Source organism: Lontra canadensis, unplaced genomic scaffold (genome assembly GCF_010015895.1).
Source record: "Lontra canadensis isolate GAN:19392208 unplaced genomic scaffold, GSC_riverotter_1.0 scaffold182, whole genome shotgun sequence".
NCBI lineage: Eukaryota > Metazoa > Chordata > Mammalia > Carnivora > Mustelidae > Lontra > Lontra canadensis.
Genome location: NW_022631176.1, coordinates 2,265,421 through 2,283,691, shown reverse-complemented (window position 1 = coordinate 2,283,691; position 18,271 = coordinate 2,265,421). Strand labels below are relative to the sequence as shown.

At 57.7% G+C, this 18,271-nt stretch overlaps 1 protein-coding gene across 1 annotated transcript in view; it reads right to left on the bottom strand.

Moving 5' to 3' along the window:
* The window catches only part of EP400 (E1A binding protein p400), an 82,359-nt gene that overhangs the window by 49,157 nt on the left and 14,931 nt on the right, over window positions 1-18,271 (bottom strand). The window contains 14 exon segments of the mRNA XM_032846896.1: window positions 1,707-1,843; window positions 1,948-2,122; window positions 2,370-2,539; window positions 3,379-3,515; window positions 6,495-6,672; window positions 6,924-7,114; window positions 8,128-8,235; window positions 10,719-10,808; window positions 11,560-11,617; window positions 11,979-12,028; window positions 12,779-12,857; window positions 13,453-13,593; window positions 15,122-15,307; window positions 16,039-16,329. Of these exon segments, the coding sequence (XP_032702787.1) occupies window positions 1,707-1,843; window positions 1,948-2,122; window positions 2,370-2,539; window positions 3,379-3,515; window positions 6,495-6,672; window positions 6,924-7,114; window positions 8,128-8,235; window positions 10,719-10,808; window positions 11,560-11,617; window positions 11,979-12,028; window positions 12,779-12,857; window positions 13,453-13,593; window positions 15,122-15,307; window positions 16,039-16,329 (1,991 nt within the window).

The following is an 18,271-nucleotide window of genomic DNA, read 5'->3' as shown; positions in this document are numbered from 1 at the left end:
GGTTCTGACTCTCGGCCTCACTTTCTGTGCCCCCAAAGCAGGCTGGGAGGCCAGACTGCCAGGACTGAGGGTCAGACTGGCACGCAGCTCTCCAAGCCTCCTTGCCCAGCGGAGGATGACACCCAGTGGGGACAGGGACGGATTTCTGCCCCACGGTGAGGAGCGCTGGGAGGCAGGGGTGGGCAGCAGAGTGAGGGCACCCAGTGCGGGGGGTGGAGAGGCCCCTCAGGTGGGACACCAGCCCCAGCTCTGCGGCCACAAAAACAGCAGACACTGAGGCTAACCCCATGCAGGCCAGACCACACGAGAAACACACAGCAGGAAAGAGTCCAAGTGGAGACCTCCAGGGTTTCCAGGTGAGGAGACACAGTATCTCCAGGTTAAGGAAGGAGCCGTATGGACAGGACTGATGGAAAGCTGGTCCACAGAGACCCAGGAGCAGAGGCAGTGGGGTAGAGGGACCGGCGATGGCAGAGAGAATGGCCAGGCTTCCAAATGAGCAGCAGGGTAACGGGCTATGGCGCTTGAGGACAGAGCCTAGAGAGCAAGTGCTCCGGGGACACCCTCGTGAGAGCGGGTCTGCAGCGCTCTGCACAGTGGCCAAACTGAAGCTCGGAGGCCCCTCGGGGACCCGAGACCGTCAACAGACACGCACCGAGCGCCATTAAGAGAGCTGAGGTGCGCTCAGCCACAGGCGTGCTCAACACTTCCTGTTTCACCTGACAGGTTCAGGGGAGAAGAGGCCCACAGACGTGAAGCAGGACAGTCACGAAACCCGACAACGGCCCAGGTGTGCAGTCACCAGCATCCCTCCTCCCCCGGCAGGACGGATGCCGGCGCCCTCCCACTCCCAGGGCAAGCGCAGCGCGCCGGCGGCCCAGCCCCAAAGCAGGGCCCGGAGTTCCCGACAGCACAGCGCGCGCCCGCAGGAGGACGGCGAGGGGAGCCCAGCGGACGAGCACAGGCCTTCCGGCCCAGGAGCAGCAGCGCCCTCCACGGACTCTGCCCTTCCCGACCTGAAGTCCACACCTGGAGGAAGGGCTGCCTGACAGCCCGCCCTGCCCCCACCCTGCCGGTGCCACCTCCTGCTCGCCCCGCGTGCTAGCCCAGAGCCCACGAGGGCGCTGCTGGACGGCGTCAGTGATGCCGCCCGTCAAGGACTAAGACGCTAGACCAGGGAGTACGAGCACACACTGAGGTTGTGCTCTAAAATTTTCTAAACCTAACCCGAAAAAACGAACGTCGATGGCAAAACCTCCTCCTGAAGACTAATCACGCGTAGACAACTGTTCCGACGGCGTGAGTGCGATGACACGAGGCCCACAACGGCACAGGGCCAGCCCTCGTCTCACGAGGGAACAGCAGGCTAGTGGAGGGCCCGAGGGAGCCCCAGCAAGCCCAGCACGTGCAGCCTCAGGGAAGCTCCCCCTGGGGAAGGCAGGCGGCCCCTCAGGCTGTAAGAGACCAAGCCGCTCGGGCAGGATGTGTGGTCGGCATGAGCCTCAACTGAAACACTGTGAGCCTCGCCCGTGAACTCAGGGAGTCGGGCGGGAGCCAGGCCAGTGCCGGCTCAGCTGCGCAGGGGCACAGCCCCGGGAAGGCGGGTGGGCACACAGGGATCCGGGGCGAGTGCGGGTTCTGGACACTGATGACGGCAGCCCAGCACCCTCCGCTGGGTGGGACCCGCAGGCGCGACGCCGGCTCACCCGGGCTGCAGGATCACGTCCTCGTACAAGGCCTTCTGCCGGCTCGACAGGCGACACTTTAGCACGTGCTCGTACTTCTTTGTCAGCTGCTTCTCCACGTCTCTCTTAGTTCTCCTCAAGATGAAGGGCTGCGTCACCTGCGAAGGAGACGAGTGTGCGTCGCCCCCGTGCCGAGCCCCCGTCGCCACACCCGGTGCAGGGCTCGGGCCGCGGCTGCCGCCCACATACCCCACACACATACCCGGTGCAGCCGTATGACCACTTTGTGGTAGTAGTCCTGATTCTCGTCGTTCGGGGCCTTCAGGGGCAGGTGCAGGTAGGGCCTGGAGATGCCGGGGATGAGGAAGTGCACCATGGTCCAGAGCTCCAGGAAGGTGTTGTGCAGGGGCGCGTCGATCAGCAGCAAGCGCTGCTGGCTGGGGGGAGTGAGAGCGACCGCAGACGTTGCACCCCTGGGAGCCGGCCGCAGGTGTGCTTCCTCCACAGAGGTTTACGGACAGGGACAATGGGCTCACAGAGCCCCCGGGAGAGGGACCCGCAGCCCCCGTGCACTGACCAAGGGAAGGGAACCGGGCAGCCAAGCAGCAGCTCGGTGTGCCCATGACCACACACACCCCTCCATCCGCCACCCCCAGGACCCTGAGCGGGCCACACGGGTCAGACCTCCTCAGGGTGAACACGGCCTCCCAGTGCCTCTCGGTCATGCCGCGGACACGCTGCATCTCGTCGATGACCAGGCAGCGCCACCGCACACGCGTGAAGGCTGCATAGCCCCTGAAGAAGTGCTTGTAGGGCGCGATGCACACATTGAAGCTGTTGGGCTCCGTCCACTCCTACGGCACATGGAACAGGCCTCACCTGCGGCGTCTCCCCACACCCCGGCGGGGGCTCAGCCCGCCACCACCCGCCGCGCACAGCATGGCGCAGCTCGTCTCCGGGACCGCTCCTACAGGGGTTTATGGTGCTCGGACTAACCGAGAAGCCACTGTGGGCATTAACCACCGTTTTGGGACAGCACCAGAGAGCGTCATGAGGGCAAGCAGCTTCCGCAGGTGCAACCCGAGTACGCAGGAAGCAGCAGCGTCCGTGCCACAGAGGACTGCTCTGTACGCTTTTGAGACCCACAGAAATAACGAGAAACGGGGGAAGAGAAGACACATCTCAACGTTCTCACTTTTCCACTAAATGCTACTCAACACAAAAGTCTAATGATGAAGCAAGCTTTCAAGTTCGGGAAAAAACTGTGGCCTCCAAAACACTTTCACTCAGAACCAGGCGCTAGATGCGACAGGGCAGAAACCCTGGCCAGTGCATCACCTGTAGCCCTACGGAGTGTGTCCCCGGGGGTCACCTCACAAGTTCACAGCTCAGAACTCAGAGTACACTACAAGTTCCCATTCGGGCTTGTGGCGCTCACTGGCCCGCGGGCGGAAGGGATGGTTCTGGAAGGAAAGCGGCCACAGCCAGGCATAGGAAGGGCCGTGGGCACGGGGCTCTCCTTGCCGGGGGCAGGCTGTGCTTTCCAGGGGCTCCAAACCTAGAACAACCCGAAGGTCTCACAAACCAGGGATTCAGACAAGTACACACATCCGTCTCCACATCCTCAAATCTGTCTTCTATACAAACAGGGATCATTTCTGTCTGGTTTTATCTCATGTTTAAAATCAAATACCTGTCTCTTGGCTTTCAGTTCTCTATGGCTGCCAACATATAGCAGAGTTTTGAGCCCGGGGCACCACCGCTTCAGCTCGAGCTCCCACTTGAGAATGTTACAGCCTCTCACGACCACGAGATGAGGGCCCCAGTTGCCTACAAAGGAGAAAAGAGACAGAACTTTCCCTTTAACCAAGACCATCTGTCAGGTCTGGACGCCGTGCGCTGTGCTGACCAGAGACACGGGGCAGGTACATGTGGGAAGCCCCCGGGGCATGACGCAGACGCGTCCTACCTCCCGCACCACCGCCAGACCTGCGGAGGAGGGGCAGGGGCCTGACCCACAGGGGGCGTGCGACAAAGAGCCGCTGAGTGGGGACTGAAGAAAGTATTTCCTCAAAGACACGCTGACCCCACTGCAAGCACAGGCAAGATCGTGTGTCTCTGAGGAACAGCGCCAGGAAAGCCAAGGAAGTGCGCCCGGCCCCGGCCTGGAGCCCTCCCGTGGCAGCCGCCCACTAAGGCTCGGGCTCGGGTGCAGAGCCCACTCCCCGCGTCCAGCCAGAACACACCACCCAAAACAGACAGTTCCAGCTTCAGTCCTCCGAAAAATAATGTCCTCAGTTCTGTTATGAGAACACACACAAGACAAAGTTCCACTTCCGTGCTATAAACAAGACGTACACCGCACCGAGACGGAAACGGCAGCTTGGAAAGGCTGTGCGCGGGACACACGGCCTCGTGTGCAGAGCACTGTGTCCTGCGCTCCAGAGGACCCACCCAAGAGGGACATGAATAAGGATGTGAACAGACACAAGAGGACAAAAACTCTCCAGAAGGTGCCCCCCCCAGGAGAAGACAGACGCACACCAGCCCCGGGTGCCCTTTCTCCTACCAAGGAGAACCACGACTTTATATAAGCCAGCATTTAGAACACTGCTCTGCGATCGGTTTTCTGCAAGGCCCCTCACACCGGACGCGCTGCTGGGGCCCAGGCTGGGCCTCCTGACGGAGGGGCTCTGCTCTGCTCACAGTCACAGCCTGATGCCCGGACCAGTGCCTGGGGCAGCACGGGCACCAGGCGGGTACCTGGAGTTCGAGGGACTCACACATTCACTTGGTCAACTGATGAACTAGTAAGAGTCCCTATTTTTGGAACTGTAGGCTGCTTCCATTTCTTACTCTTCTAAATATAATAACCAACAATTTTTCTGGCTAAACAGCAAGATAGTGAGGCAAGGTGACAGTCTGAAGTAACTGTGTCTAAAACTTAAGATTATTTATTTGTTTGACACAGAGAGAGAAAGATCACAAGTAGGCAGAGAGGCAGGCAGAGAGAGAGGAAGGGAAGCAGGTTCCCTGCTGAGCAGAGAGCCTGATGTGGGGCTCGATCCCAGGACCCTGGGATCATGACCTAAGCCGAAGGCGGAGGATTAACCCACTGAGCCACTAAGGCGCCCCTAAAACTCATTTTAAAGTGCCACACTGAAAATTTCAGGACACCAGGTCAGAAAACAGAAACAAGTTAATCAAGAAAATAAGCCCTAATATCAATCCATTTGTATTGAAAAACTGAGGGGGCGCCCGGGCGGGGGGCTCAGTCGGTTAAGCATCTGCCTTCAGCTCAGGTCATGATCCCGGGGTCCTGGGATTGAGCCCCACATCGGGCTCTCTGCTCCATGGGAAGCCTGCTTCTCCCTCTGCCTGCCCACTTGTGCCCTCTTTCTCAAATAAAATCTTTTAAAAAATAAAAATTAAAAGAAAATAAAACTGAGATTGACGAAGCTTTTCTCACAGAGGGCCAAGAAAAGGCACTGCTAGCGATGATGAGGAAAAGAGTGCAGCAAGCCTGGGGAGAAGGAAGCAGCAGCCTTCCCGAGGCGGGGTGGGGGTGGGCAACCACCACCCTCTGCACATCCGCCTCTCTCAGGTCTGCTGAACGCCGGCAGTTTCCCCACGCTCCTCAGCAGGATGCCACCACCCTAATTTCAAGAGTCCCCTCCCAGCTTCTGAAACTCCACAAAGAGGACAATGTGTCGGCTCTTCTGGTCAGCTATCCAGGAGTCCACTCGGTCTGCATCTGGAACACTCCCTTTGCAAGAGAAACACTACAGATGACCCATGGACAACATGGGAATGAACCACACAGGTCCACGTAAGCATATGCGGATTTTTTTCAGTATATACAGTACCGTATGTTCTCTTTCTTACGGTATTCCTAATGACATTTCCTTCTCCCTGGCTGACGTTATAAGAACACACTACGTAATACACGGAACATACCAAATACGTGTTAGTCACCTACTGGTGTTATCAGGATGGCTTCCAGTCAACCATTAACTATCAGGGTTAAGTCACGGGGAAGGCAAAAGCTCTATGTGCATTGATCTCTGCGTGGGAGGTCAGTGCTCATGACCACCATACATTGTTCAAGGGTCACCCGTATGCAAGACCCTGTCATGTGTCAGAGACACAGGCAGGTGTCCCTCTATAGCCCTCCAAGGCCCAGAGCAGGGGACAAGACAAGCACCTGCCCCAGAGGCCGAGTGGAGGGCAGTAAGTAGAGGGAGGCGGATCCCTAAACATGCCAATACAGAGGCCAGAGGGCCTGGACCAATGTCATGTGAGTTCCAAGAGTCTAGAAGTGAGAAACCATTGGGAGTGGGCAGCCCCTTACAGGGAGGCAGGCACCCTGTCTCAGCCGCGGTACAGCTGTGGGCCCCGAGCAAGGCCCACACACCAGCCCCTTCGGAAGCCCGGCAGTGGAGAAGCAGTCCCAGGTGGCGGGGCTCCACCCAGAGGCAAGGTGGTGCACGCCACTGCGACAAGGAAGGCGGGCACATGGGGAGAGCTGCCGTGCACACCCGTCTTGGCCCACAGGGGACGCGGGAGTCACACAGCCCTGCTGCAGCCTGGTGGGCCTCACAGTGTGCGAGATTCTGAGTCACAGCGAGTTGCTCGCCCTAAGGTCAACCGCAAGCCAGTTCTTCACTTGTCCACGCCATGCGCATTTCTGAGCGCTGTTCTGCGTCTTGCACCAGAGCACAGAGCACAGCAGCAGGAAGAAGGGCCACTCTCCATCCTCACGCCAGGTGCACTCCCCACAGTCAGCCTTAGCAAGGACACGCTTCTTACCTTCGTTGCAAGCTAGGTGGGCAAAGAAAGCAATGACCTGCACCGTCTTGCCCAGCCCAGCTTCGTCCGCCAGGATGCCGTTGAGGTTCTTCCGGTAGAGTTTGGCGAGCCAGTCCAGGCCAATCTTCTGGTAGTCCCTGAGCGCGCCGTACAACAAAGATGGCGCGTTCAACTTCACCTGTGGCAACACACGGGCCGAATGCGCCTTCTCAAAATAACGCTCAGAAAGTTTTATGCCACGCGAAGCCAAATCAGCCACACGGTGAGCCACTAGAGCCCACAGAAAAGATCTAGAGGTGACAGGAGAAGCAGGACAGTACTCGCTTCTCCTGACAACTTCCACAGCTGGCACAGAGCTGTGGGGACAGACCAAGCCTTTTCCCGGCCTCACAAAGACACAACCCGCCACGTGTCAGCTCGGCGCCTCACCGTGGGGCTGACCCGGGCACTGCCCTTGGGCAGGACAGCTTCGGCCACAGCGGTCACCTCCGCGATGTCCTTTGCGTGAGGGCTCCCAAGAGTCATTCTCTCCGCAGCTTTGAACTGGTCCATGATGAACAGCGAGTCTATGAGAACCACATCCTTCCGGCCCTCTCGGTCGCCCGGGGCGCCTTCCACATCTGTGAACAAGAGGACAGATCTGCAGTGGCTGCGACACTTTTATGTGCCTACTTATTGTTTATAAAAAGAAATACAAGGAAACAAGTTGACAGAGTCCCAATATTTCAAATGCACTTTTTTTTTAATCTGTTTTTAACCCACTTTATATACCTAACACTCCCCAGATCAATGGGTATAAACTCCTATAAAACCATCACACACAGGAGAGCTCTGAAGAGCCCTCAGGCAAAGACGGAGGACCTGTACTGAACCAGGAGCCAGCACCACCCGCAGACGTATGGGCACCGAAGGGCTCAGTGGCTGCCCCTCCACGACCAGGAAAGGGAAAGTCGCAACAGTCTCCAAGGGCCAGCAAGGAGGCCGCCAGCCCACCCTCTGGCCCGGTCAGCCCCAAGCTTCTCTGCTCATAGGAATCTGTGTCTATTGACCAGGACAAGTAGAATGGAAACAAGGGAAAATAGGCTGTTTGTTTAGATCACCTAACGAAAGTAAAATAAATTCCTCAAAACGAGCACATTAGACAAACACAGCCCACCCTGAACACACATGATACAAACCCAAGTCCGTGAAAACAAGGACTTTGATGAACGTAGACAAAAACATTTCCATGTTGTTCACAAGTACTCTAATAATTGTGCCACGTTAATAAATGAAAATAAAAAGCATAGAATTTAACAAAACCCTCTCAGTGCAAAATTACACATTAAACATACTTGCATCTTTTTATTTTATTTTTATTTATTTTTTGTTTTTGTGTTTTTAAGCAGGCTCCACGCCGAACATGGAGCCCCAGTCGGGGCTCAATCTCACAACCCAAGATCAAAACCTGAGCTGAGATCGAGTCAGATCTCACCCAACTGAGCCACCCAGGTGCCCCCACATAACTGCTCGCATCTTTCTCTCCCATTGATCTAGAAGGAAAGGAAGGGGACTTAAACCCTGTCGTAAGCACCCTCGTCCGTGTGATCTGGCTTTTGCCGTGGGTGAGATCTTTAAAGATGTCAACACAGACCTTCTTCTTCGCTCGCCTCCTCACTGTCGGGCTTCGGTTGCGGCCACTGGAAACTGGGCAGAAAAGCTCCTTCGTACAACTTCATCAAGTCAATTAAGGGCAATTCAGCTGGAAAGGATCACGGGGAGAAAGGGGGATAGTTTATAGCACGAGTGGCAGCCGGGTGGGAAGAAAACACAGCTGTAGCCCTCCTGCAATTAGTTTTTTCCAAAGAGTAACTATTGCCCATTACTGATACTGGCTTTGAGGCACATTCTTTACAAACATGAGAATCTTCGACATGACATGAAGAAATTTAATTTTCACTCATAAAGGAATTCTTAAAATTTCTAAAATAACCTCAAAAATGAAGACTAAAAGCTATAACCTAATAAACGTAATAATAAAAACACTGTTGATGGAAAATAACTGGTAATATGAAAAAAAAGAAACTTCAAATAAAAGTCAAAACAAAAATTAAGCCGTACAACAAAAATGCCGTAAAAAGCACATAAAAAAGTTGTGATCCCTCCCGCACCGAGCCTGCCCTAGCAGACGGCCGGCGGGGCCGTTCCCTGTCCGCCTACGGAGCGCGGCAGAGACGCCGGCACGGAGTCCGACCTGGCCGAGACGCACCCGGTCCAGGGGAAGCCACAGCAGCAAGAACACAAGCTGGGCATGGAGGAGGCATGAGGAGCGCCGGGGTGGCAGAGGGAGCAGCCGCCAGGCCACCCCACAGCACCCCTGGGGGAGGAGGTGCTCCCTTCCAGCCCGCGCCCAAGCGCACCCCGCCCCGGAAGGAGCGCGGCAAGCGGGCGCTGATGCGACAGGCAGAGTGGACGCTGCCCAGGGGGCGTGTGTGAGCCCCACGGGGCGGCCGCTCTCCCGCGCTCAGTGAACACACGCCCACTGCGACTCTGAACCAGACCAGGCACCAAGCACGACCCTCACAAAAAACCTGCCATCGTAAATGTCCTGCGGGCGCCCCGAGGAGTGGACGGGCAGGCACACCGTGATCGGGGACTGGAAAAGCTCGGCCTCGTTAAGACGCAAGAGTCAACTATCACCCGCCGACTCCAGGCCACGAGTCCCTGTGGATGTCTGTTTGAAGCCGATGAGCGGGTCCTGAGGCGGAGGAGGCCCGGAGGAGGCCCGAGGCGGCCGAGGCCGTCCCGAGAGGACGGATGTGGAAGGACCCCCAGCCCACTCTCAGAACCCGCGCGGAGCCCAAGGACCGCACGCCGGCCAGCAGCATGGCAGCAGGACAGTGGGCGGGGAAGAGCCTGCCATCTGAGCTGGCCAGGACCAGCAGGAGCAGGCACCAGCCTTTCAAATGGGGCCATGGCGACTGGGATCCATATTGGGAAAGGAAAAAAGGAAGGAAGGAAGGAACCAAAGAACAGTACTCTTACTCCACGCAACAGGCAAAGGCTATTCTAAATGGATCAGAGACACGGATGTGAGAGTAAAATAAAAAAATGTGGGCAAACAGGAAAACCGCCTCATGATCTCGAGGTGAAAAGAGGCTTCCTGCACCCCTGGGGGTCTCAGTCCGTTGAGCGTCTGCCTTTAGCCCGGGTCGTGATCCCAGGGGCTAGGATCCGGTCCTCTATCTGGGTCCCAGCTCAGCAGGAGCCTGCTTCTCCCTCTGCCTCTCCCCTGCTTGTGCGCCCTCTCTCTGACAAATGGATAAAATCTCTTAAAAAAGAGAGATTTTTTTTTTAAACAAGACTGACAAATCCAACTACACTAAAGTCAAGAACACCCACGCATCAGAAGGCCCCATAAGGACAACGGAAACACGGCAGGAGCCAGGAGGGGCCGCTGTGATGCACGTGACCAACGAAACCGCCACATCACAATGCACAGCTGCCGCGTGCTGACACGGGAAAGCAAGCCCAAGCCCAGAGTGGAAAAGAGGAACCCGTGAAAAGGTGCCACACCTCGTCTGTTCTCCAAGAAGTGCCACCCACAAGCACCGGGAGACGTCATGTGCCCCTCACCGGGGGAGCAGCAGCACCCCGACATGCGGGGCTTGGAGCAAGCCCTGCAGCCCCTGCCGGGCCAGTCTCATCCAGCGGCCTGTGTGCTCGCCGGCCCGTCCACTCTGGCACGCACGCATGTGCCAACCCCAGCCACAGGAGCACTCCCGCGGCGTGCTGAGGGCGGACCAGGGGACAACCGGAATGTCCAGCAGCAACCCACTAGGGAGTCAGTGACACGGTCATGCCCGGAACGCGGCTCAGCAGTGACGGCTAGGGAAGCCACAGCAACACGCCACGGCCAGACGAAGCTCAGGGACGGGAGAGCCAAGGGAAAGCGCGCTAAGGCCAGGGCACGACACCGTTGAGACACCGCTCCTCCGAGCGAGCCCAGCAGCACCCCGGGCCGTGTCAGGTGACAGGGCAACCGGAGCGGAGGCGACGAGCCACTAGGGCAGGTCACCGGCCAGCGTGCAGCGCTCAGGCACTCTGCCCCACGCTGTGCGGTGCGGCCCTAACGCCAGCGCTCAAGGGCTGTGTTGGGTTTTAGATCTCACACGTTTTCACGCGTTCTTCTGTGCATGTTCAACATTTCCTAAGAGCATCTGTGGCAAGACCCGCACAGCCTACCTTCTTTGGCTAAATTGGACAGCTCTGCCTGGTGGTCCACAGCCCCCTCGTTTGCTTCTTCCTCTTCTATGGTCTCCTCCTCATCTTCCACTGAAACAGTCACCACGAGATGTCAGCGACACAGATCTCACTGCGTCTTCTCAACTGCTCATAACACTACCAGCCTCTAACACGGTCTCGCCAGCTATGAAAGAGCTGAACTTGGCCTTTCTGTTTCACAGGTTAAGTCTAGAAGTGCGGCTGTACTGAGTGGGCAGGGCGTGAAACATGGCCTGGGTCTTCACTACTCGACAGACCATCTCCAGCAGAACACGGAGTGATGTCAAACCTCTCATCCACCTGCTAACCCCACAGCAGAAAAACCCAGGAGCAGGCTGTCTGGGGTCATGCTGACTTTGTCATCACCCACACCAGGGTCCCAGCCACTGCTTGGCACGCCGTCCTGTGCAACCAGCGCCTCAGACCAGGTTGGTCCCACACCCCGCACCACACATCCAACAGAGACATGACTCTGGGTGAGAAGAACCCACCGGCAGCCCACAGCAGGACTGGCCCAGCTCCGGCCTGCCCCCGATCCGAGCACAGCTCTCAGCCCCTGGGCCCCGCCAGCGGACTACACCTTCTCTCCCGCCAGCCTCCGCCCTTCCCAGCACTCCTGCGCTCTCCCTCCTCCACAGTCTGGCCCGTTTCTGCAGACACCCACCTACTCCCCCAAGGTGCCTGGCCCCCAACGACACAAGTCACTGGGCCCCCAGGCACCCTGACAGCACTGAGCAAGCTCTGGGCCTGCAGTCTGAGAGAGCCCGCCATGCGGACAGCGAGAGAGTGCCAGGGGACAGACCTTCATCATCAGTCAGAGATGTGCTAGCTTTCCTCTTCCTTCCAGACAACCCCGACTCCTGAAACAGAGAATAAAACCTGCAAACACAGAATGGGAAATGCAAGCAGAAACTCCCAGGAAGTTTGCTCCCAGGAAGACCGTGGCGAGCCTGGGACACGCACGCCAGCCTGGACCGCCATGAGGCACCGGTGTTAGGCGGCAGGCAGGTGAAACTACATCCAGGCACTGTGTCCTCCCTTGTCCCCAGATCAACACCCTGTGACAGCCGAACACTAAAAACCAGGCTTCTTCCCCAGAGAGACTACTACGGACGATATATACAAGTTTCTCCAGACAAAAAAGGGACCTGCTTTATCAGGCGCCGTGTCTTCTCTGTGGTCTCCCTCTCTCACCTAGTACAGGAGCGAGCCTCAACTTACCAGGAAAGCTTCCGGCAGTGCATCCAGCCCCTGAGGCCTCGACTCTTTTCCTAAAGACAAGGAAGCTGATTACTTTCACCGAAGCTGCATGTGTAGGCCGTGCCCTACTGGTACCTCCTCACGGGAGGACAGCAAGTGTCAGCTCCGCCTCCTTCCTTTTGGGAACCGGGCCACGACACAGCACCAGCCAGCAGCCCTGGACCTACCAAGTTCTCTGGCAGCTCCCCACACATCTCTGGTCTGGGAGGTGAACCTGGGCGCTAAATGGCAACATGTGTCTTCTAGAATCTCTACAGTCTCACGGCTCTATGACTCCGAGCAGAGCCCGCCGCTCTGGCTCCATCTCCTCACCAGCAGAATGAGAAACACGCCCCCCTGCCCACGCCAGCCAGTAACAGCTGCATCCGCTGGTGCCCGGCCCACATCACGGTGTCCAGGGAAGGGGCGGTCCCGTCAGAGCACTGCAGAGGCTATGCCCCGACCACAGAGGTGCCCACGAGGTGCAAACCCCTGGGGGAGTTCATCTCAGTGTCCGGCACCAGCCACAGGGCACAGCCCAGAACCTCAACCCCGAGAGTGCCCAAAGCTGATTGAGGGGCCCGGGATGCTGACTTGTGCCAGCAAACCTCAGAGCGGGGTTCGCAGCTAGAGCAGCTGCACGAGGGACCGCGTAACGTCAGGCAGAGCACGGGCTCAGAGAGGCGAGCAACTGCCCCCGGCGCCACCACAGCAACCAGCTGCGGGACAGCAGGGGACTAAAGTGCCAGCAGCAACGTGAGGGCTTCTGAGACGTGTCCTACCTCTCCTGGGCACCTTCTGTAAAGTTAAGGCTTTTTTCCTTTTCTCTTCCAATTCTACTTGTAGTTTTATCTCCACGACCTGAGTACAAAGAGTGGAATAAATAGGCCGTTAGGGACGGAGGTCACGGGAGCTCTGCGCAGGACGTCAGAACTCACACGCGGGGTCGGAAAGCACAGCCGTCCCACCACCCCGTCAGGATGAAGCCACGTGGCACTCCGCCAGCTGTTCCACGGGTTGCCTCCCGTGAGTGGCGCTCACACAGACGGAAACACTGGACGGCCCCTCACCGACGGCACGAAGCCAAGGCCGCGGTGCGCAGCCAGGAGCTCAGGAAGCCGCGCAGGTGCACGCACCTGTCCCAGGGACGCAGCAGGCAGGACTGCCCGGGTTTCCGCGTCCCTCAGTCAGGCACATTTAGAAAGCACAGTCTATGTTTTCAGGAACCCATTTATTTTTTTTTTTTAATTAATTATTTATTTATTTATTTGACAGAGAGATCACAAGGAGGCAGAGATGCAGGCAGAGAGAGGGGGGAAGCAGGTTCCCTGATGAGAGCCTGATGGGGAACTAGATCCCAAGACCCTGAGATCATGACCTGAGCCGAAGGCAGAGGCTTTAACCCACTGAGCCACCCAGGCACCCCTCAGGACCCCATTTAAATTCCAGGATTTACCTGTTCAATATTTGACCAAAAACACTCTATTTCTCGGGCGGTGGAGGCCGCAATGCGTCTCAATCGGTTCTGCTCCTCCTTCCTTCCCCTCTCCTCACGCAGCTTCTTCTCCTCGTGGTGACGCACCACCGTCCTGATGAGCTGGAGAAGCAAGGGTCGCGGACCTGACACAGTGCGGCCACAGGCAGGCACACAGGGTCCCCGGCCGCCGACATAGACGCGCAGGGGACGTGCCTTCACCTGCTCTGAAGGTGCAGGGGACACGCCCACACCAGCACAAAATGCCTCCAACACCCTGCCTGGCTTTCTACAAAGTGCTAGTTTACTAAATACACTGACTTTTCCCCAGAAAGTACACCATGCTGCATCACAATCTTCTTTCCCCGCGTGACCTACGAGTAACATCTTTCCATCCAACACGAACACCTTCAACAGGCATCACTTGCACCACAAGTGGGGGGAGTTCATCATTTTCACGGCTTTTCCTTTAAATCCCACCCCACCTTCCAGGATCTGGGCTCTCATCTCCTACTAGCAGTCCTCCAAAAAGTGCTGAGAAGGAACCTGGCAACAGACACCTTGTGAGCCTGGGCATGCCTGGCTGCAGGCCAACACGTTGCAGGGAGAAGCTTGCTGGAGGCCTGCTGGACACCGCGGACGGACCCCCCCCCCCCCACTCAAGACTCCTCGGGGCCGCGTCCTGGTCCAATCACAGCCCTGGCACAAAGCCTCCTGCTCAGGGTCCGCAGTCTCTCACAGGAGAGGGGTAGCACTAGCTGCTGGTGCCCTACCCACCTGGTGCCCACATGCTCAGGCCCATCGTCCTTTATGAAAAAACCGTGCCTAAGGAGCAATCAGGTTTTTCTGAATTCCATGAATCTGATTTAAGACCCCGGCCTATGTAAGGAAAGCAGAGTTCGGGGAGGGGGGTGGACAGCAGGGCACACGGGACCACTCCCCAGACCTGAGAGCACGGCAAACAAAAAGAGAGCAGGTGCGCCCCGAGGAACAGACGGCAGTGCAGTGACCTGAGAGAAGCAAGGCCCAGAGCCATTTACACGTAGGCAAAGATAACTGCTTCGCACTCTGAGACCCAAGGCTTCTGGAACACTGTCCCCTTCTGCATTGCTAGTATGTATGCCAGTGCCATCTGCTAAAGGCTCCCCAGGACTGGGTGTCTGCTTTAGGACCAGTGTGAAGGAAACCAATCCTCAGCCAGAACTGGAGGGGCGCTGGACAGAAGACCAGGCAGTGCAGGGCAGTGGGCAGCCTGAAGGCCCAGGACAGCCCCCTGGCTGCCCAGAAGCCAACCAAGCCTCACTGCCCCCTGCCAACCCTGGGCCTCCTCGGCTCCCGCATCACAACAGCCCTGGCACCAGCCTGCGTTCTGGGGGCTGCAGGCCTTCCGGCCGCCAGGAGGGGCTGACAAGCAGCAGCTGAACACACGCTGAAGCCACAGCAGGGGCAGACACGTCCGTCCCCCGCGGTCCAGCCCAGGGCTCTGAAGACAGCCCCTCGCACGGAAACCGCACAGCACGGTTACTTCCTCAACAGTGCCAGGACACGCTCCGTGTTTAGGAGGCAAACCCCTCAGAGGCGGTCTGCAGACCCCACATACAGCAGTGAACACGCACTTGTCCGGGAACCGCCGCCCCTGTGCCTCACCTACCTTCCTGGCCGCGGCCATCTTCCACCTCCTCTCCTGGGCAAAGTCCGTGGCCATCCACTGCATCTCCTCCAGCAGATAGTCCCAGTGCGACTTGGGGCGTGGGGCCTCCTGCAGTTTGGGCAACCGCCTGAGGGACCACAGACCTTCTTTCCTCAAATCTGCTATCCGCTGATGGATCTGGTTTTCCTGTGAGGAGTACAGGGGTGAGGTGCGTCCCACACGTAATTATTAAGTGTGCCCCACTAAGTCACATCCCGAATTCACAAAGCCTCAGTAACAAAGACAGGACTGGACACAAAGATCCAAAGTGGCCACAGAGAGGTCAGCAGACATGCCACCCACCCGGAAGCTGGGGAAGCACAGTCACACCCCGTCTCTGAAACACAGACCAAATGCACAGGCCAACGTTCACACCAGAGCACTGACAAGGGAAACGACACATGCCTGGCCCTTGCTCCAAAACCACTGTGAAGGGGAGGGCTGGATCACCCGAGGCCGGCCACACATCAGCACCTAGTGAGCACTGGACAACAGCGGACGCTGGGGCTGGGACATCCTACCAACCTCGGTATGTTTAGCTCCCCTCAGGAAGTTTGAACTGCTCAGTCACCCCATAAACAGCAAGCACTGAGGAGGGGCCAGGCCACGGCCACGCGGGCCTCAGCAGTCCTCCTGGCCCCGCCCCGCAGCCCGCACGGAGCGCCGCCTGGGAGGTCAGCAAAGAAAGGACGTCCCCGCCCCAAGCCCACGTCCAGCAGGACAGGTCCAGCTTCCCAGTGGTAACCCTGGTTTCTAACCGATCAGAAACCACGTCTGACCATCCGCACTACAGGTACGCATCCTGTGCCGACACCGAGATCGGACACGCCTCCCAACGAGAACGCGCGGACCACCCTCCCGGCCTCGCGCGCACTCACCAGCGCTATCTGTTCTGCCAGCTTGTCCTGAGAGCTGTCTTGGGGCGGGACGGCGTTCTGAGCTGGGCTCTGGGGTTTGGGCGGTGCGGACGCAGCTGTCCCCAGGGACCGGGAGGTGCCCGGAGACAGTGACTTGCTGGCTGCCGAGGAGGGTCTATTCCCTGCAGAGACCCGTACCGGCGACGGGCCCGAGCCGCTGGCAGGAGCCACGGACGAGGCAGAAGAGGCCGCCGGCGGGGGTCGCTGACAGGGCTGGGCAGGGTCCGTGGGCGGTCTTGTCGACGCCGCCGCCTGGCAGGCAGAAAACAGGCCAACAGAGAACAGGAGACCTCACCCTCCCACCGGCGCGGCCACATGTCAGAGACCGCGCCGCCCCCAGAGGTGCTCACAGAGGAGCCCCTCTGCAGCAGAGCACAAAGGTCGTGGGCACACGGACACACAGACACACCCGCCCGACCACGCCCACAGCGGGGACACATCCCTGCACTCCACAATGCTGCACCAAGAACGCATCTCAAACTCAGCTTTCATGGGCCATCTTTTCCCAGGGGAGCCCCTTCCTCTGTTTTTTACTTTTTGTAGCTGTTTCTCCTGTTCAAATTATTTTTCAGAATTTATAATTGTATAAGCTTCTTTTTTTTTTTTTTTTTTTTAGATTTTATTCATTCATTTGAGAGAGAAAGAGACACAAGCGAGAGAGGGAACACAAGAGTGGGAAAGAGAGAAGCAGGCTTCCCGCCAAGCAGGGAGCCCAATGCAGCGCTCGATCCCAGGACCCCAGGATCATGACCTGAGCCAAAGACAGACGCTTAAGATGGAGCCACCCAGGCGCCCCTGTACAAGCTTCTTCTTAACTGAAAAGGACCAAATGTTCATCTTGTACCTTTTCTTTGAAAAGTGAATACCAACTCCACATGCCCCTCTCCCAGCAGGCAATCTGTCAGGTAAAGAGTCCATCTCTGTCCATCAGAGCAGGTCAAGCCAGAGGAACCCCCCACCCGGGCTGAGACAAAAGCTGAGCTCCCACAGAATTCCGTGGGGAAGCAGAAAGCAGAGAAGGCAAGGCGGCCCCCACAATGTAAGAGGCACGTCTAGAGCCCGGAGCCTGGGGAAGACACCGACGGAAACTCTCTGCACCCAGGCAGTGTGCGACTCCTGTCCCCATCTCACGCGGCGTCCGACTGCGGCTGGCCGTGCTCTTGGAGAGAGAGCTCTAGCGGCACCGGCCACAGCCCTCATCTCCGTGCTCGGGGGCTGTTCACCATCAACGGCGGGGCTCGGAGACTACAGCGGAGCCCGTGTGGCCCGTGGGTCCTGACGTGTTTTCACGTCCCCTCTTTGTGGCCCCTTACAGAAGTCTATCAGCCCGACCCAATCTAGAAGGGACATGTTTCCATGGGTTTTCTAAGGAGCTGATCCTCTCAACAACAGGGGCAGGTAAAGGAATCCAAGCAAAACCCCAGTGTGGCCTGAAGTTAGCCCTGTACCTCAATAAAACAAAGTACTAGAACCAGAGAGACTTGTTTCCACAAAAATGTAACAAAAGAGGTGCTGGGTCCCCAAGATACGCAGAACGCGGCCACGCGGACCTGCACAAAAGGATCCAGAATCCACTGGGGCACAGATCACAGCTACTCCAGTCACCAACCAGGTGATCATGCCAAGTTATTTCAGTCTCTCGAGTCTTTTTATGGTAAAATACGGATAACAAAGATTGTACACCCCAGAGCTGCTGGGCAGAAAAAATGATGCCAGTAAAGTCTCCCCACAGCGCCAATGCCGAACAGGTGGTGAGCACAAAGCAAATACGATTGCCGTCACCCCGTCACCACAGAGGGTCAAACCCCGCACGCAGCTCAAAAAAAGTGTCTGGGCCAATGGCGATCAGTAGGGGACGAGGCGCATCGTGCTACAAACCCAGGAAAGGAAGGCTTCGTGCCTTCGCAGAGCACAGAACACCCAGAAGAGGGAGGTGCCCGTGGGGGGCCCAGCGCCGGCTGGGCGTGGACAAGCCTCCCCAGGAGCTCACTGTAGCCACGCAGCCTACGGCGGCCCCGCGCTCACACCACCCCTGTCGCACACTGGTGGGAGGGCGCCTGCCATCCACCTGCGTCACTGGACACATCAGCCGGGATGACAGCCACGACACCCTCTGCGTGGCCACCAAACCACCAGCAGCAACTAGCCTGTACTGCTCGCTGCTGTTCTCACGGGGTAACTGTGGCCACAGAGG